This window comes from Ammospiza caudacuta, chromosome 9 (genome assembly GCF_027887145.1).
Source record: "Ammospiza caudacuta isolate bAmmCau1 chromosome 9, bAmmCau1.pri, whole genome shotgun sequence".
NCBI classification, from domain to species: domain Eukaryota; kingdom Metazoa; phylum Chordata; class Aves; order Passeriformes; family Passerellidae; genus Ammospiza; species Ammospiza caudacuta.
This window is the reverse complement of record NC_080601.1, coordinates 16,459,888-16,481,022: the sequence shown is the minus strand read 5'-3', so window position 1 is coordinate 16,481,022 and position 21,135 is coordinate 16,459,888. Positions and strand designations below refer to the sequence as shown.

At 35.5% G+C, this 21,135-nt stretch overlaps 1 protein-coding gene across 7 annotated transcripts in view; it reads right to left on the bottom strand.

Annotated features, from left to right (window-relative positions):
- Positions 1-21,135, bottom strand: part of KCNMA1 (potassium calcium-activated channel subfamily M alpha 1) — a 409,069-nt gene that overhangs the window by 211,995 nt on the left and 175,939 nt on the right. For all 7 annotated transcript variants that reach the window (XM_058810475.1, XM_058810473.1, XM_058810476.1 and 4 more), the window contains one exon: positions 15,044-15,105. In XM_058810475.1, the coding sequence (XP_058666458.1) occupies positions 15,044-15,105 (62 nt within the window). The remainder of the gene's footprint in view (positions 1-15,043; positions 15,106-21,135) is intronic.

Genomic DNA, 21,135 nt, shown 5'->3' with positions numbered 1-21,135 from the left:
CTTGTCCACTAAGTTATTACTATGCTTTCTAAACCTGTATCACAATCTGCCAATATATTTGTTGGAAAATTGAGATTATGAGTGACATGAGTATGAGCTGCACTGAGAATAAGTGAAAAAGCAGCAATCTCCATAAAAATAAATTGTACCTGACAGGATTCCCCTCTATAAAGCAGAAATTATCTGAAGCTTGATAAAGAAATTTGAAAGGAATTATTAGAAAGGTTGCTTACTCTGTTTTTACATCACACACCTGGCCCTCACATTTACCATAGTGCCAATCTGTTTACATTTACAGTACTCCAAGAAGACATGGAGCAAAGTCAGAATTCAGATGTCTTCAAAATACTTTTCTTGGTGTAGTTACAATTTACCACAGTTTAGAATTAAAATGATGTAAGAAATATTTCCTGGAATAAGGATCTATCAAAATGCTGTTGAGTGGCTAATTGCCTTAGAGCTGTTCTTCTGGGACCCCCTCAGGACACTGAGTTGCCCTAACTGGTCAGCTGTCCTGGGAAGTTCACCTTCAGTAAATGGCATCTTGCCTCTTTTGCACACACCAATGTATGGGCCAGTGGCCAAAGAGGACCGTTAAAAGCTGTAAGTAAATACATAAGTGACAGTCATATTTAGGACAGGTAAGAGGAGGTTCTTATTCACTCTTCTTATCAATGTGCCTCATGAAAATTATACCTTCATACAAAGTCAATCGGTTGTAGATTACTTACTTGAATTTTGATTTTACCTAATTAATTTTGCAGATGAGATATACCTGACATTGCTGGACCTGGGAAAACTTAAGTCTCTTGTTACTTGATAGAAAAAAAGGGACATTACTCATTTTTCAAAAACCAAGAAGCTTCAGATAATCAAGGTCATAGACTTACGTGACTAATTCTAAAGTATGGTATGAGGCAGAAAGTAGAGGATGATTAAAAACAATGAAATCTCAGAAAGAGAAAACAAATCCCATCAAAATCATGTCCAAATTACTATTTTTGACAAAGAAAGCAAGGTCCAGTCAAATGGCTGAAAAGGGGGGAAGATGGGAGATACAGTGCAATATGCGGCAGAACCAATAAACCTTGCAGTTTTTCAGGAAATAAATGTTTGTCACAGACGTTTCTCTCAAGCCACTCTTCAAGAGATCAGAAAAATCTTTTTTCTGTCCTACTTCCTACCACATCATATACTGCAATATAGGAAGATATTAAGCTATAAAATCCAAAGAAGGGTAACAAAGATGGGGAAAGGCTTGAAGAGACACCATGTGAGGAGCAAATGAGGTCCCTTGGTCAGTTCAGCCTGAACAAGAGGAGACTGAGGACAGACCTCACTGCAGTTAGAGCTTCCTCCTGGGGGGAAGAGAAGGGTCAGGCACTGATCTCTGCTCTGTGGTGACAGTGACAGGGCCCAAGGGAATGGCCTGAAGCTGAGTGGGGAGGTTTAGGTTGGATATCAGGAAATGGTTCTTCACCAGAGGGTGGCTGGAGCAGCTCCCCAGGGCAGAGGTCACAGCACCAGCCTGACAGAGCTCAGGCAGTGCTTGGACAAAGCTCTCAGGCACAGGGTGTGACCCTTGGGGGTAATTCTGTCCAAGGCCAGGAGTTGGACTTGATCTTTGTGGGTTCCTTCCAAGTCAGCATTGTCTGAGATTCTGTGATGATTCTTTGCAATGCAATATTTCACATGACCATAACTAGTGCTGACGGATGGTGCTCTCTTACTGCACAGAATGCACAGTAAGATCTGAAATACTTTTCTACCGCTTCTGAATTAATTTTCTTAGTGACAAAAATCAAGGAAGGTTCCAAAACATCTCCCCTCCACCCCCCCAAAAAAGGCAATGCTTCATATGCATGCAGCGTCACAAGGAGGAATATAAACCAGACTCCCTACAGTTCCTTGGGAAGTCCCAGCCTGAGTAACCAGAGGAAGGGAACTCTGGCTTCACTGACTCACATCAAGATGTTCCAGTGATATTTTTTTGATGTTTTTCTCATTTTTAATCTAAACATAAAAACCCCTAACCCCAATTCTTTCTGTAACAATATAAAATAATTTCCTAGTTACTGCATACTTTTTCCATGTTGTGCATTTCATCCAGCAACATCAAACTATAGAAATAAATAAGTGTACCGTAAACTCTCACTGCATTACAGAAACTAAGAGAAAACAGGTTTTCCTCTTTCATACAAGTCATCACTAAATGTAACATGGGATGTAGATCAGTGAATATAAACAGTATTGTTTGGAAAACGTTTGCTGTGTGGGTTGGTTTTTGAGGGGTGGGGTTTTGGTTGTTGTTTTTTTTTTTTTTTTTCCCTCCAAACACTGTTGCTAAGACACAGGGTTGTGAACAGCGACAGGATATATTTTCCAGGACATAAATGGCAATGAGTCTATATTCCATTTAAACTACTGAATGCCTTAAGCAGGAGGGAGGTACTTGCATCTGCTTTCTGTCAACTTAATATTTTAAACAAAGATGTGTAGGATTAGTGGGTTTTGAAATGGAGTTAAAGGGGTTTTTTTAATGCAGTCATATAGCCTTTAGGTAGGTATAGTTGCACCGAAACAGTAATAAAATACAGATGGAATGAATACTTCTCAAAACAGACTAGAAAATGTAAATATTTAGAAAAATTGATGTAATATGCATTTCTGTAGTAGACTTCAACACCAAAACTTGGATTTATTTTTATCCTTTCTATTTACAGGCTTTTACAAGCAGTAACAAACTAATGCTGCTGCTGTGAAAATATCCAGAAGAAACAGAAACACACATTTTTTGTTCCATTCATCAAAGACTTTTTCTTAATATTCTGTACATCACAGGAGCTGTGAGACAAACTGGGGGAACAAAGAGAATATTTGAGCCACTACAGAAAAGTACTGTGCAGATCTGTGTGCACAGACTATTCAGATCAATTCAAGTTTTAAAAACCCATTTCCAAAATGGTTATTTCTACACAGACACACAAAAACACAGCATTATGCAATATATGCTAACCAGCACATATAATATGTGAGCAGGAATACAACTATCACTGAAGACAGGTTTCAGCAGTTGGAAAGAAATTAAATTCTGGGCATCAGTTCAAATAATACGCAGCTTCTGCAACATGAACTGAAGGAAAAGTTTTCTTCATGACTTATAGCACGATATACCTCGTGTATTAACTAAATGGGCAGCAGTAAAAGCAGAGAGCACTGCATTAATTTTGCCTTTCATAAATAACTATAATGTTTTTCATAAATAGCCAGAGGAGAAAAGGAAAATGCAGGTATGCATTGAAATGAAGCACTCAAAAATCATTGAGAATTTAATGTCCAATAGTATCCAATACGGTTAAGTAAAATACTTAAATGGAAATGTCATATATAAAATAAAACTACCAAAGAGTTCAGGGGAAAAAAACCCAAAAACCTGCTACAATGGTTCTGTTTAAGACCTTGTACTATTTTACAAAACTGAAAATGAGTTTGTTAAATTAATACCAAAAAAGGGGCATTAAAATGTGATTTTAACATGTCTAGAAATAGCTCTACAAAGCATGAGTGGAAATATCACAACAGGAAAAGAAAAGAGGTAAATGGAAGATAGAGCTAAAGATTTAGAGTGAAAGCTAAGACACATTTTTAAAAGATAAGTTAACCACTGCAAGTAGTTCTCCAGGCAAATGGAAAACTTTGTAACACACCACATCTTTAAAATTAGGTCTACATATCTTTCTGATCACATGACATTTGTTTAAAACACAATACTGTATAAACTGTTATATGGAGAAATGTGACAAAATTACTAGAATAGGCCCTTTGGCTTAAATTCCAGAACCAGTGGTATTTCACAATCTCTTTTAGCCTTTTCCCCAGTCTACAAACACAGGAATTGAAAAAATAAACTATTTAAGAAATGCTTAACCTAAGCTACCATAATGTCTTCATATGCATCTAAGAATTAAATTAATAAAGTGAAGTATGTCCTAGTTTCATTAGAGATAAGTAATCACCAATAGTGATTACTTACCAGTAGTTCAAGAGGAGTTTAATTTTTAGCTTTATTTCATCTTTCTAAATTTCCAAAGTCAATAAAAAATAGAATCCATTTCAACTGATGTTTCCTTCATTTAGCATTCTCAATTAAAAGAATATCCCTGATACCCTGTTGCAATTTAATTTTAATTAAGGCAAACTAAGATAATCCTGAACCTACTTTCAGTCTTTTCTATTTTTGCTTGTATTCTACTCCCTTAATTTTATACAAAATTTTTGCAATGCTTCAATCTACAGGAAAAGTGTAATACTTTAAAAATTTAATCTAAATTTATACAGAGACTAGTAATCTGGCTGATACTAAGAATAGTAATTTTTTTTACTTATTGACTTTGGTACAATTTTATGAGTCCTATTTCTCACCTGAATTTCATCATATCAACAAAATGCAAATCAGCGACACCAAATTTCAAATGTAAGGTGGAAAAAATTTTATCTTAAAAGTTATCAAAGAGCTTTACAAGAATTTAAGTATTAGTGTTATTCAGAAAGATTATTTGCAGTGATGAATGGATATTCTGTAAATAATAGTATACTGACTGTTGACACCAGTATCTACTTCTGGTTTTTTTAAATCTAAGTCACCCATAAGTGTTGTGACTAATATGACTCTGAATAGCAAACCAGCCACCACTTATCTGAGTTCAGATACATCTCACCTTTTACTCAGAATTAATACTGTTTAACAGTATAAATATAAATAAAAGCAAAAGATACTTCATATAATCCATATAACGTTACTCTTAAAATTCCATTTTAATTACAGGAATGGATAGAAACTGAGCCACTTTGATTGAAAAATGATATTTTTCAGCAGCGATGGAGTATAATTAAGACAAATTTAAATAATTACATGAAAATGGAAAATCACTTTGTTTTGAGAAAATATTAGGCTCAAAATGATGACAAATGAAAAGGCTAAAAATGGTAACATATGGCTGATGCAGTATCTTTTAGGGCTATTTGCATCAGACTTACATTTCTTAAAGAACCTTACAGTATCACAGTCTCCAGCAAACTCATGCCATTTCCTGAATTGTAAGAATTGATTACTTTATGGATGCTGAGCTGGCATAAAATTCACTATTTCTAATGCTTACCAAAGTACAAAACCTGTCAGAAAAACAAATCTTCAAATGTCTAAGAAAAATCATTGCAGCAATAGGGTTTTATGCACCACATAATTGTTCCACTCCAGGGGCTGCCCCCCAGTTTCAAGGCCAAATAATTCCCATCAGTAGCAGCTGAATAAATACGCCACGAGCTAAAAATCTTGCTAAAGAACAACCTGCTCCACTCCCTGTAATTGTACTAGATTTGATAAGAGTAATACAAACTTTATAAAGGTTAAAGTGAGCAAGGTCTACTACAATGCCACAAATTGCCATTTTAATATTAATCACATTTGTATTTAATACTTTCTCCTATTGAGGCTTGCATAGGGTACTCTGTCACATGTACCTGGTGCTGAGCACAGCTGACTGCTCATCACTGTTCCTGTGCAGCACCATTTCTGTGCCTCACTAATAAAAGATAACAATATTGTAATGCTCCATTACAAATTTTCTTCTGTACACAGTAATTAGACCTTACAATTCCATTTGTGAAGCTGGTTTTCTGTCAGGTCTTTGAGGATTAAAAAAAAAAAAAGAATTAAAAAAGTGGCAGGGGGTGGCACAGAAGGAAGGTGGGATAGTGATGTTTGCTACTTTGCACCGGGGATCTATAAAGGACTCAAAATGCTCACAAAGAACAGGGAAGGGAGGAAAGTCTGCAGGTATTCATGTTCATGTATATGGGATTTCCCTTTTCTTTTTTTTCAGTATTGTTGGATTCCAGCTCTGGTATTTACTGAAGAGAGAGAGCTCTTTTCCTCCTGGTTGCTTAATTAACATGGCACAGTTGGCCCTGTGACTCTGTCAGAAATGACACATGCGTCCAAAGCGGAATGGGTGTCCTTGCTGCAAGGAATTCTATTTTTAAGCAGAAATGACTCATCAACTACTGGGGTGTCCCAAAAGCTACAATTTGTCAAGCTGTCAGGAGAAAAGGGAGGGGGGAAAAAAGCAAAAGAGGTCACATCTTTATTTGTATCTGTAGCTTAAAAGCAGAGGGGTAGGGCTGATTATATGTTTAACTCCACTCTAAAAAGCAATCTTCTATGCAAGCCATGTTTTGATAACAGCATTATGGTCTGGTATTTTTAAAACCTCAGCTGAGTTATCTCCTCTTCTAGATTATATAGATTTGGGAATTTGTCCAGTGCTAAGGAAGAACGCTTCTATCTCAGTGTGCACAACTAATCTGTCTACAGGGAAAGAAAGCATGGGACAAAATATTTGCAGATGCATTGTCAGATGCTTTGGGATGAAACAAAAAATGCAGACATTCATTTGGAAAGCGGGAAAAAAATAAGGAAAGATTCTAACATGTAAATCAATTATACACTGGTGGGGTTTTTGAAAGAATTTGAATTGTAATTTAAGAATATGTTCCCGCAGTAATACTGGAAACACATCAAGCAACATGGTATGAATTTATGAAAACAGAGAAGTGAAACTGAGCAGGCCATAAATGTGATTTATACAGTTTCCTTACACAAACTGACCTTCAAATTATTGTGTAGGTGGTGAAAACCAACACGGGGCAGGTTTCCTGAGAACTTGTTTGCAGTGGAAGTTACTAGAACCTAAGCTATTAAATCTAAACAAATAAATGCTAATCTAAATATTTTTTATCCATATTTCTTAAGTCAGATCTAAGTCATTATCCAAAAATGCATATGTAAGCATAACAGTGTCAATAAGCTTATTTTACTGATGCTCTAGAAATAGTAAATTATTATTCAGAGACAACAATAATTAGTAAATTGTAATTCATGCCAGCAAGCAAGCTTGGGCTTCAGATGCTGCATAACATGTAGTGCTGCAACACAAATATAATTTTCAAAATAAATATAAATTTAAAAGACTAGCAAACCACAGGAATGAGAAATGGAGATGTTCTATTACAATCGGTTTTTACCCATAGTCATGGAAAGAATTTTTAAAAGGACATTGATTCAGGGGTTTTTAGCAAACAGACATAACTTTTAACACTCTGATTTCATTGGACTCAGAAACTTGAGTTCATGCAGAGATATGAATTGCATATGGTATCAAAACTAATGCAAGTTTTATGCAAGCAGGGCAGCAGAGGATAAGCTCCTGAACTTAAAATATAATTTACAAGTATGGTTTTCTAAACATGCCTGACATCTGCCTTCAGGTGAACCTCCAGGTGAAAGACCTTACTCTTGCACAAATCAAACTCTGAGATCCTGCCCTACAGAAGGTAATGGAATTTAGAGCAGATGGGAATAATCTTCCCCAAACAGAACTAGAAATCAATGAAGACTGCTAGGAATCAACTAGAAGCAGCTGTCAATCTGTAGTTCTTTTTCAGCCTGATGTTTAACCTGATGCCTTTGGATTTCTCAGTAGACACAAGCAGAAGCAACTCATTGGGAAAGAAAGATGCAGTTTGGCACACAGGAGGGTTGAATACCAGTGTTATTCAAATGTCCTTTAACAACAGGCTTGGAGAAAACCTGCCAGGTGGAACAAAGATCTGCTACAGCCTTTGTCAAGCCTTGTTCAGGTATCCCACATGAAGCATAACAGCTTCATCTTATGCTTCATGGGAGATACCAAAGCACCCCTGGGATACAAAACCAAACCACCCCTCAGCAGAGAGAAAAGAATTTGATTCACAAGCATTTTGTAACATCCAGGTCCAAACATACAGGTTTTAATGTATTTCTTACAAACAGCTCCAGAACAAGCAGCAAACTCATTTGCCATAAATGTCACTTGTCATAAAGTGTCAGAATGGACTTGGAACACAGTCGGAAGAAAAATAATTTTCTACCTCGTGGTACTACATATTTGTTGCATTTGTTATTCATTTTCAGATAAGAAATAAAACGCTAGCATCTAACATGAAATTTTCAGAAACATTCCTGTATGTCTACACAGAGAAAGATTTAAAACATCTACACCCTCCAGATTTAAAAAAACAAAAGCAAAAACAAAAAGCAAAACATTCACACACTAAATGACCAAAGTGTTATCTAAGTAATTGTGGCTTTGAACTGCAAAGCAACACATTAGGAAAAAAAGTCGGCCCTGAGCTAGGATCATACATCTTCTCTGGGCTTGGATCCATATGTCTTCTGAGTGTCTCTGAGTTTATAATAATATCAGTAATGAAGTTACAAAAGATGAAGGTTTTAAATGCTCACTTTTTCTCCATGGCAGTTTTTGGCAAAAAAATATTCCTGTAAGATTGAAATTGTATAGACACACTTGACGTTCTTGCAGGCTTAGATATTCAGAGCAAAAATGTGGTCCTAATTTCCATCTAGCTTTCCAGGCCACATAGTTAGCTTTACATTGCAGAAGACATAATAATCAGATATTCCAACATCCTACCAACCAAAACATCACCAAGTATAACTTGCACAAGCCAAATACCAGTGATGCAGGAAATTCCAGGATCATCCTTTGATTCTCTTTTTGAATATTTCCCCACTGTCACGGCTATCAAACTTTCCTTAAGTTCCAAACTAAATCTGCAGTTGCAAATTATATAGATTTTATCATTTCTCCATGGAACGACCTATGAGTACCATTCCACTTCCCTACTAGAACACTACCATGTCTGCCCTCCCTATTCAACAGGGTGTGACATTTTAGTGTAAAATCCTGCTTCTTTGAAAAAGCCTTGTAATATAAATATAGCTAACAAGTTATTCAAATTAGACAATATCTAAGTCAGACCTCCATTTCTGATTAATTTCCCCAATTCATTCTTCAAAGAGAGAAACTTGAAAGAGCAGCACAGCATGTCTTACTCTCCTAAAAAGTGTAGTCCTAAAAATGTGCCAGTGGTACAGATTTTTGCCTAGATTGAAATCAGATTTCTGCCAATTAACTAGAAACTGGAGAAGGAAAAACTAAAGACCAAATGTTTAAAAAAACCAGTACATTGCACTTAACCCTTAAAAAAGAAGGATCTGATTCCTGAAATACAGTACTCTCATCTAGGAGATAACAAGAATTTAAACCATATAAGAATTTGCTTACGAAAAAGTGAGGACTTAGCTATTTAATGATCGAGCTCTTAAGCCTGCTATGTTCAGTAGAAACACATTAATTTAAGTGACAGATATTTACTTAAAGGCCTATCTAGCAACATTTTCATACAAATAAAGTCAGTAAATACCACTGCACGTACAAAGTTTTGCTATTTCAGATTACTGACTTATTTGTAGAACAATAAAATTATACAAACTTGAACTTCAGTGATTCCTTAGCATGGCATGCAACTGGCTGCAGCTGGATAAGCAGCTTTGCAGAAAATGACCTGAGTCAAGAAGTTCACTCTAAGCCACCCATGGGCCCCTGCAGTAAAGAAGGTCAGCAGCATTTTCCAGGCTGCTTTAGGAAATGTGTCTCCTGCCCAAAGACACAGGCACAGGGGAGTGAGACCAGTGAAAGGCACAAAGATGTTAAAGAATTGGAGCCCTGTCATATGAGGAGGGCTGAGAGGCTCTTCTGTCTGAAAAAGGCTGAAATAATCTTACCAACACCTATAAACACCTGAAGGAGCCTCCTTCAGGTATTAAGAAAAGAGAGTCAAATTCCACGCAATGGTACTCAGTGGCAGTTACTGGGATCTTTTACAAGGCCCAACACTTCAGACAAGTAATCCCACTGGAATTTATCTCATCATCAAGGTTGTGCATTACAATTACTAAGAATTTCTGTAGAACACCAAGGGATAAAAACAATACCCGAAAATTTCCCCAGAGCTTGATTTGCCAATTTTTATGAAAGAACTCTATTTTTGTTTGCCATTTTATCATTCAGAATGTTGCTCATTTAATTCATTTGCAACAATTCATTTTCATTATTTAGCAAACACAAACTACTGGCATTGATTAACAGAAACTTCATTACAGTGGTTTGTCTAGAGAACTCAGAATATTTCCATATTGCCTAACCAGAGACTCTGTACCATGAGCAAAAATCAGTGTAATCAATGTATTTCATTAACGTGATAAAGAGATACAGAGGAATTTCCTTTATTCATTATCATAATTTCCTAAATAGATTGGAGGAGTTATTCAGGTAGTGTTATACAAATTTTATCTGCAAATAATTTGCCAAACTCAAGCTCTCTGAACATGTCAGAGAATGAATGCAAACACTGAGCTAAGAGACTGATAGTACATAAATCATGCATCTAATTTTTCAGTATGCCTCACTACATCCAGATTTTTTTAATAATTCAAGACAATACACAATTGGTGGTTAAGGGACAATGTCTAACAAAACTAGGAGACATATAATCATACCTAATCCCTTTGTCCTAGAGAGGCAAGTGCATAGCAACACATGGACAATCATTACCAGGTGGGTTTTCCCCTCCACTGTGGCCTGTTTCTTTTGGTTTTTGCCTTATAATAATCATATCACTGCTGTTGCTGGATTTGACTCATAATTAACACCATCTGTGCCTAACAAAGACCTTCAATCCTCCTGGAATTCAGCTGCCTGCAGAGGCCATGCATTGAGCTGCTCACCCACCTGGCTTCCACTGCAGCATGCTAATGAGAGCAATGAATCTTAGCTATGGACACTTTCCCAGGAACATTTGCAGAGCAGTGAAGAAAATTGAAGTTCATTGTCACAACTAAGGCGGCTTTCTTCTGGAAATAACTTTTCAATTAAAGCAATAATGGTGTACACTCAGCACCAACTACAAGCACAGTAAAGATAAAATTAAAATACTTAGGACCAAAAGTCTTATTTAATGACGTATCAGTTTAAAGGGTATGGACTGAGGCTTTATGAACACAAACTTTGTGATTTGCTGAGAATCAGCAGTAGGAACAACTGAAGTTACAATTCTGTTATAATATTAAAACCCACGTTACTTCAAAATAAATACTTACAAGAAATTCACTTACATATTTAAGCTAAATTTTCTTTGAATCAGAAAATTACACCTATCACTCCATTTGACAAGTGAGCAGTTAATATAACTAAGGGGAATTTAAAGTTTCTTTTTCCCTTTTTAGGTAAAAAATAGACGAAGAGAACACATATAAACTGGATTTCCTTCATCATAGAACAAAATTTATCAGCTCACAGAAACTGATGCAGTGCTAACAAAATTAAAATTAGCAAAATATTAAAATTTTACAATGCCACCAGCTGCAAGGTACTGTGGTAAACTCCCCTCACAAGAATGCAGGGAATAATACTGTTTTAATCTACTTGCCAAGACACAGACCATTGAAGTTTTAGCAATTTCAGCAATGGTAAACATAATCTAACAGCATTTCCTTGAACCAGATCCCAGAATTTTAAGTCAACTTCTATATCTCTTTGTCATGCATCACAAAAAAAACAAAAAAAAACCAAAAAAAAAAAAACAAAAAAACAAAAAAAAATATATATATATAAAAAAAAATTCGACTGTGTACTTAGCATGAAGAAATGCTCCTGTAGCCACTTAGTGGGGATTAACGAGTGTACTAAGGCAAACTTTATAAACATAATTAAAATACTTTTGCATGAGTAGATTTCACTATAAGCACGAAGGCTTGAAACAAAGTTTAGTACAATTGAAATCCTACTTACTTAACTCCTCAAATATGAAGACTGAAAGGCTATGTAAAATCTGCGCACACCCAAAGTACTGGTCAATACATTACTTGGGAGTACAGAACCATGAACTGCACAGGACGTCCTCAGCAAAATGATACAGCATAGCCCTAAACTGGTTACTTGAGGAAAAAAAGAATCAATATTTTACTTTTCTATGCCTTGCAAATTGAAAAGAAATAATACATTCAGAAAAACAAATTGTAACCTGAAAGCTATAATAAAATCAAAGCTCAAACTGAGCTTTTTCTATTAACTGATTTCTGATCCTATTAGACTCATCTTCATCTTTTTTTATACATCAGGCCAATGAGATCCACTTAAAATTCAGATGTCGCATTGTTGATTTACAAATTAATTTAAAATTGCTGTTTCCTTGAAGGGCCACGAAACTGAGAAGGAATCATCAAAAATGTTCTACAGATTATTCCAGTTACTATGGAAAAGCTTAAGGACTTGTAATGAAAATGAGATTGGTATCTAAAACCACTTGAGTGTTTATGTTTACACAGACTTACTGAACTATTCAGATAAACCTTATACCTCATACATGTCTGTAAAAGGGGTAACACAGACTACACAAATGAAAAAGATGTGAATTCTCCTGGGCAGTAACACTGTATCTGTAATAAATTTGAATGAATCATCATCACCAGGCTTGCAGGATTTTTGTAGAAGATTTTGCTGAGCAAAATCAAATGTCTCTCAAAAGACAAAACACAGAAGCAGTAGCAAACAAGCAGGAAAGCCAAACACAGTACACTATCACAACTTAGCCTCAAATGTTCCCACAAGAGAATTCATAAGGACTTGAGACACAGTGCTGCTTTCAGGAGAAAAAAAAAATTCTAGTAAGACTTTCCAAGAGAATTTGCTAATGACACTTTTCTCATGGTGCTGTCACACAGGAAACTTCTCAAAAAAAATATATAGATTTCCAATGCATCATTCCTTCCTATTTTATTCTCATGCAATGGCAAGAAACCAGCATGAATCCTCCAAAACAAAAAAATCAGACTTTTCACATTGCAATGTTTTGGTAACTAAGTTCTAGTATAGTATCTCTGACATGTTTCCAGATAAATTGCTGCTGAAAAAGTAGACAAAAATCACCTAGATTGGAATCATAAAGTCTAACTCTTAGCATAGTTAAAACAGACTTGCTTCACCCTAAATAATAAATACAACAGCCAAAAAATGAACTCAAAGGCATCACAGGAGATAGAAGAAGCACAAGAAAACTGTTTTCCTCGAGGAAATCACAGTCCTTTCGAAAAGTCATCCATATACAAAATAATTTGACCAAATTCTCAAAAGAATGACTTTTTACAAGCATGCACTTGCAGATCTTCAATACACTGATATAACACTGTATTTGATTCTGCATTGCTGAAATGGGTGTCAGGTCAGCAGAATAAAATTAAGCAGAACTTTTCCCTTTGGGGATATATATAGGGTGTTCTACCATAAATTAATCCACACCAAGATGTGTGTGTAGAACTAAAGAAGGGTAAAAGGGGAGAAAGGAGGAGAAACTGAAGAAAAAGTGTGCAAGTACAGTATAGTACAGTATGCTAACATCAGGTTCCTGAATTTAAACTGCAGCACGAGTTAAATGTTGACTGAAAACCAAGAGAAATACCCCATTAAAACACTTGTTGATCAGGCAATCAATAAGCTGGTAGTAGTACTTGGATTGGGTGACCCAAAGAAAGCTCAAGTCTCCCATGTTGTCAGCTTTGTTCTTCTTAAGGAAAACAGTCAAAGACTCAAAAATGCAGTGCCAAAAATTCATTATATATTGCACTAGTTTCACAAAAACCAATCAACCTGACAAATAGCTGTAGTTGATCTGAAATCGAAACATAAGTAAAAACAGGTTTTTATCTATTCCACATTTTTGACCTGGAAATATCAGGTATCTAGAAGTTTTGCCACTTTGCTTTAAAAAATTTTGCAGAAGTCTTCAGAAAGGGACCACTTTACATACTTCAGTGGTGACATATTAAGGGAAAACTGCTAAAATTAACAGAAACACTCATTACAACATTAAGAAGGAAAACCAATTGTCCCCACTCCAAGGCAGCTCAAGACAGAACTTGAGTTTTCCCACCACATGGCCCCTCCCCACAAAGAAAACCTCTGCTTTAGTTATTTGCATTATACTTGACACATCTACGGCTTCAAACTCGCACAACACAGAGCTGGCATCCACATACCCAAGAACGTCTTTTGCTGGTGCCACCACATCCTAAATACCAGGATGTACAGATGTCAGCAGTGGAATGTCTGATTTTCTGAGTCACAGAATGACTGGTTTAGAACATTACTACTACCATTACAGACACTAGGCAGGCTCACATGGACTGACTCTGGCGTACAATCTTAACAGCTGCAGAAATGGAAAGGCTTAAACTAGCTCAGAGAAAGCACAAGCATGTCATCATAGAACTTTAAATTGCTATTGATTCTTCAGAATATCACTCTCCCAAAAGAGCTGCATTCAAGGAAGAATATTTTTTTAAGTCCCTTTTTATTCATTTATTCTGTGTTAGGCTACCAGTGTGCCTGTTACAACACTGACAGTGCCCAGCTCGATGTGAACATAAGGGTGGAGTATGAACAGTATCAGAATATGGTCTGAGATATCTTGTTTGTATCAAACCACCACCCAGTCTGATGAAATTTTCTTCTGCCTGGCCAAAACCACACCACTGTATGATAACATCAGAGTAAACCTAAAAAATACTGATATGCTTTGCAGAGCATTATTAGTTCACCTTATCTTGGTAGAAACCTATCACGCTCAGAAGCTGGAAACACAGAGATGCTCATACTGTCTAATGCATGCAGAGGTTTTCAGAAGTATTCTTGTCAGTTTCCCCAGATGCTTTTTCCTCCTCCAAACTGCAACTTCCTTACAAATATTTTTAGTCTGCATTTCTTATCCGAGTCTTGATTTTGAAAGAAAGATTGTACACATGTGTAATGAATATAAAAACTATAATTTTGCAAGAGTATGTATAATCTAACTACACAAAAGTAGTTTTCCTATCCATTCTACAGATCCAATGTGACTGTGTTCAATTCAGTTTATGTAATATTTTTTCCTTTCCTTGAGTTATTTTTGTAGAACCTTTGCTATTATAGAGTTCTTTGCACTCAGGCGATGAGACCAAGCACTGATTTGAAGTAGATGAATGGAGAAATTCAGAGATGTATAATTGCTGCAGGAAAGGAGAGAAAGGAAAATGTACTCAAATACTCACTTTGATGAATCTATGAAGTATATTACAAGAGCACCAATACTAAGAGCGAAGACTAAGACAACCTACAAAAGAAAAGAAAAGAGTAATTATTTAACACCATTAACCATTAATTCTTTTACATAGAAAAACAAACAAAAAAAAGACAACAAAAATAAATCATAAACTACTTTAATTTCAGCTCTTATTTTCTTTAGGAAATTAGTCCTACTTGAGCTTCAAACATTATATATCATCAAAGAATGCTTTCTTGCATTACAAAGAGACAAAAAAATCTGGCTTTACCAGACCTCTTTGTCAGGATTGCTCATTGGTACATAAACCAAGAGTGACCAAACTTCCATTTATATGGATGTGAAACCCACAGGAAAACTGTAAGAATGCACTCATGTCCATAGAGACTACAGAGAACTGTCAAATAGTTTAAAGCAAAACTTGATGCAGCACATGATAAAAGTTTTGTTGACAGTCTTAACATTTAAAGCTACAGATGAGTACTGGAATAAAACCGTCTTGATTCAATACCGGCTTCAGACTTCTTTCTGAAGCTGCTGTATTATCAACAAGCCTGAGTGAGGATCACAGTGCAAGGAGGGGACACACAAGGTTTTCATTCTAAGCAGACTTTCTGAAACAGTGTAGACATCCCTCTGCTCCCAGCTGTCACTCAGTGCTGTAAAGGCAGCATCTGAAGCACGGTATAATAATTATTACATAAGCAAACTCTGAAGTTCTGCATGGCCAATATCAAACATGTACATATCTTCCAATAAAACATCATTAATGTATGAATGTTACATAATTAATACTAATTGTTAAAATAACTATTCAACTGAAAGCTTAAATAATTTTTCTTTACTTTTATATCCTGCTGACCATAATATTTTTTACTTTGTGAATTTCTGAAAAAGAGTACTTTGCCTGAGTACAAGTATCTGTTGTCTTGTCTGATGCATTATCACCTGAACCAGTGAGAACTGTCCATCAAATTCAAGAATCAAAGCATGAAATGCATTGAAATAACATTTTTACTACCTAAGTCTAATCTATTTCTGTTAACATCTAGAGTTTAAATCTTCTTTCATTGTGTACAGGTGTTGCAAGGTGAAATAAGCTATTAAATGCATATCAACTGGTAGTAGTCTCACCATCACAAGAAATTATAGTGGTGACTAGAACATGTGGATTGTTATCTGACTATATATCCCAAATTATGATTAGCAGCAATCCTAAGGCCCATTTTTCTCTGAATTAAGATAGTGGGAATCACATTATTATACATACTCTGCCCTACCTGTTGGAATATTCCAAGATAGATACAAACACGGTTTCAATCTGAATCAAATCTGCTCCATAATTTATTATCAATCCATTTCAAGTGAAGTCTGATTTTTTTTAAAAACAAAATTTTAAAGAGTGCTGAGTGTTCTGAGAACACAGAGCTTACAATTTTGGCAAAAAATTTGCTTTTCCCAAACCAGTTTTAAACACAGCTATTCACTTTCAAATAATTTAAAGTCAAGTATTAGTGGTAATGTTTTACCCTGCATTCTGTGGAATCATTTCTATAGTAACAGCACCCTCAAAGCCACTATTAAATATAGGTATCGCTTAAAAAAAAAGAAAGAAAGAAAATAGCAATAAAGAAACAATAAAAAGCAAACAACCTATAAATAACAGAAGAAAGAAAAGAAGAAAAAACAACCCCAAAAAAGCCACAGGACAAAAGAGATTTACCCTACGGCAGGAGTCTTGGGTTGCAGAATGCTGAGATGGCCACTTAATGCTGGAAATGAAATTTTAAAAACTAAGATTGTAATCCTTTTGGGACTCTATAAATACTCTTCTTATTCATTCAAGTTTCACAAAGCACACAAGGGCTTTGTAAAACTTTTATTTTCCTTTTCACATAGCAAGTCCTGAGTTATGACTTTCAGTCATTGCCTCTGACCCAAAGGAGTCCTGTAGAGCAAACCCCGCAAAACACTGCATCAGCTACATTTCAGTTATAGCCAATCCTTTGCTAATCATCACTGTGCTGCCTAAATCTTACAGAGATTCTGGGTGAGACCTTCCAAAACACTTAAGGCTTTCAGGTGTTCTGGGATAGTCCACGTAACTGCCACTAAAATGCAAAAATATATATATATTTATATACACATCTGATTTTAAATCAAGGCTTATTTTCTCTTCTATTGCCTTGAAACAACATGATACATAATGTCTCAACAAACCATAGAAAGGGTATCAGAAGAGAATGGAAAATGAAACTCCATTTTTTTTACCTGCTAGCAGAGAAACACATTTTTCCTTTGCTAAGTGACAGGGGACTTGAGCTGAAATTGAAACCATCAAGTGTGTGGGAAAAGCAGAGCCTGAACCAATCAGGTTAAAGTCATAATAAAATAAATTTTTAAAAAAAGAAATAGATTTTAACAAACCCCAAACCCTTGTATGCTATATGATAATGTCCCAGATGTAAGTTTTTTGTATTCCCATTTAAAGAACGTGGAGGGTAAGCTGGTTATTCAGACCCAGGATGACAATTACTGAGTTTGCTCTAGTGTTCCCTAGACTGCCAGGGAAGATAATAACTGTTTTAGAGACCTTACTAGGCTAGAGGGGTGTTACAAACATAGACCCATACCCCAAAGTCACAGCAACTCAAATCTGAGGGAGGGAAAAGCACACATGTATGTGAATTACTGCCTTTCTTGTTAACTAGGCCATGGCAATAAGTTTGCTTCCTTTGTTTATTATTTCAACGTGTTTGCCAAAACATTGCAATTGCTACACATCTATTATAACCCTCTGTACAGAAGGAAAGAATCCTTTAATTTATAATAGCTTGCTGTTTGTATAAGATTGTGAAATGTGAACTCATTTGCTAACAGCTATACTGACTAAGCACTTACTAACAAATTAAAAATAAACACCAATCTGATTAAAGAAAAGAGGGGGAAATACATGGAATACTTGCTGCATATCTCTAAATCTATCATAAAAAAAGGAACAGAAAAATCCAGCCCCAGATTTAAACAAAAATGAAGAATGCCTTTTTATGGCAAGAGTCAGAGAAGCTGCAGATAAAATTCATCTAAGGAAAACTAAAAATGTTTTGACTGATTCCAAGATGTTCTAGAAGAGCTTTGACTGCAGTCAAAATTTAGGCATTCATAATAAATACGAAAAGAAAAAAAGGGGAGTTTTGATAAGGGTGTAACAGCATAATAATACTGCAGGCAAGCACCAACTCCGAGAAACACTGTCCCAAATAGGCTCAGGCCCTAGCCCATGTAACAAAGGGATAATCCAAGGGGTGGCACTGTTCCCCCTACAACTCCAAAACTGCACTATTGAAGAAAAAGGGGAAAGCAAGAAGGCTGGTTCATTAGACAGGAGGGCTACAGTTGTTAATGAAGAGACTCCAGAGCAGGAACTTCAGACTCTCATACCCTGTAACGCTTGAACGTCCTGTGAAAGTTGAAACAGAACTCTTTGAAGTTTCAAAGGCAAATTCGTGCTTATACAAGATTAAATTATCCAAACATAATTAATACAAAATAGCATAGAACTCAAGAGGCAAAGCAGAAAATCAAAAAGGAATAATCATTTCTTTTTATTTTCCTCCAAAATTAAGTATTAAAATAGGAAGTATGCAATGAAAAAAAACCCAAAAACTTTCAGAAATCTGTAACCCCTAACACCTTGGGGCATCAGAGAGTTCTTATTTTTTCTGACAACAATCTCTTCTGTACTGTTCTTCGAAAACATTTCTTTCAAACTCTTATTCTATGGTTAAATTATTCTACCCAAAAGCCACTGTAATCCTTAGAATATAGTAGGTTTTTAGTTACTAGTATTTTTTGAAATTTACTTGGTTTTCATTTCTATATTCACACAGTAAAATCTCTTAATAAGATACTCAGTTTTATCAGCTATGATTTTAAAATAAAATTTCATTTGTTTTTATATTTATAATTAGTTATGGAGAACACTAATTAGTTCCTGTATACATAAAGCTAAAGCCTCAATGATCCATCAAACTTTTGTTACAAATGTCTGCACTACTAAGATGTGAATAGCCTGATGTTTTGATCTAACTTGGATGAAAATTCTCATACCTTAAATATAAACCCCAAATGTCCTTTAACCATCAAATAAGAAATCAATTGTAGTTCTTTTATAGACAGACAGAATTTGCTTCTCCAGATTTGTTAGAAATGAAAACCATAAAAATCTAAGGATCTACCTGCTTCAAGTTACATTTCAGAAGTTATCAATTCCTTCTAGCTTGGCAATCCCAGCATTACTTTGTAGACTCTAGGAGATGCACCCACATCTCTGCAATTTAACAAAAGTGAGACCTTCTTGACCATAGAAGATGCAGAGTATCTTACCTAAAATTGCCAACTCTTAGTACCCGAGTTAACTTAATTGCTAACTTAGATACTTAATTACTAACTCTGAGTTATTAAATCTTCCTTTTGAGCTTGAAGCAACTAAAACACTAAATCCAAATTTTGCAATTTTTATAGCCACATTAAAAACTTTTCAGAAACCCAGACTTGAAAATCTTTTACAAGATTTTACATGCAAGTCATTTCCTTTCAGTGACATTTTACGATTTTTTTTGTTTACCGCTATTACACAAAAAGGAGTTAACTAAAAAGTTCATCAGGTATTAAACTTTACAGTAACTAATTTAGTCATCAGCACACAATAAAAACAGTACTGTAAATTTGGCAGCTTTACAAGATTTTTTGCTATATAAATTTTCCCCTTCAGCAAAGCTCATAGAGGCTTACATTTTCCAAGACAAGTCTGAGTTTATCCAAAAGAGATGGTGAAGGGGAGTGAGAAATGATTACCTGATAAACCAGTGGGCAGTAAATTCTCCGTAAACTTCTGTCAGAAAATTCATATCAAGGATTTAATTTTAAAACCAAAAGGCATCAAAGTAGTCCAGCAAGAGCTCTGATTGATGACCATGAGTAATCAGAAGTCTTGGTTATTGTCCTTAGTCCTACCATTCCTGTGATGTGTGACAAGCACATTACTCGACCTCTCCAGGCTCTCAATTCTCCCTCTTGCTTGGATTTGGCAGGAATACTCCATGTCAACTCATCAGGGCACCCACTCCCTTCACTACAGGTGTTTGCAGGGGATCTTGCACAGCTGAGAGCTCTCCTGAGGCCACAGCAGCCAGCAAGACCCCAAACAGGACATGGCATCAGCGGCAGCAGCACTGCCTATGACAGCAAAGGGGTTTTGTGCATTAAAGGGTTTTATTTAAGTAGAAAGGTGTCAGTAACTCTATGATAAACTTGTTGCCAATTTTTCTGGAACTATACTTTTGGTACCACTAAGCTACTACCCAGTATAATAAGGTTTTAATTTATTACTAAAACTAAAATTCTGTACTTATGGTAAATACATCTTTAAAAATACAGTTCATATGTAATGCATCTCTTTTTACAGACTTGAACAATATTGATAAGAAATATAGAAACAACATTATTTCTGGGACAGAAAACAGATAAGAGCAAACAGAGAAGAGTTACCAAAAAAAAAAAATTTGCACGTATTTAGTTCCCAAATATCTAATTTATGCATCAGAGCAGTAATTTGGGAATATCTGAAAGGTACAAGTAAAAGCCATGGTAAAGGCCTGAATCACTGTGAGCTTGCCTAACTACTCATGACTGTAGTAAGTAACTGATGTAATAAATCACGGGGAATAGAATATGAAACATCTCTGAATGAAACCATACTAAGGAGAATTAGCAAATTCAGTCTCCCTGCCACAAACTGTTTTCTTCTCTCTCCAATAAAAGATTCAGCTTTCTTGCATAGACTTGAACAGACTACATCTCATTTGGGCAGACTGCTTTTTATAAGGAATGCTGTGAAATCAAAATTAAGGAATTATTAGAGTACACATCAGAAACAGAAATAAAAAAAAAATTTAACAAATAAACAAAAAAAGGACCTCTATATGCTTTGCCACACACAGTTTAAATATGATTTGAGGAAAGATTTTCAAAAAGCATTTTTGCTGTCATCTGTTCTGTACATGCTTCAATATATGTTAA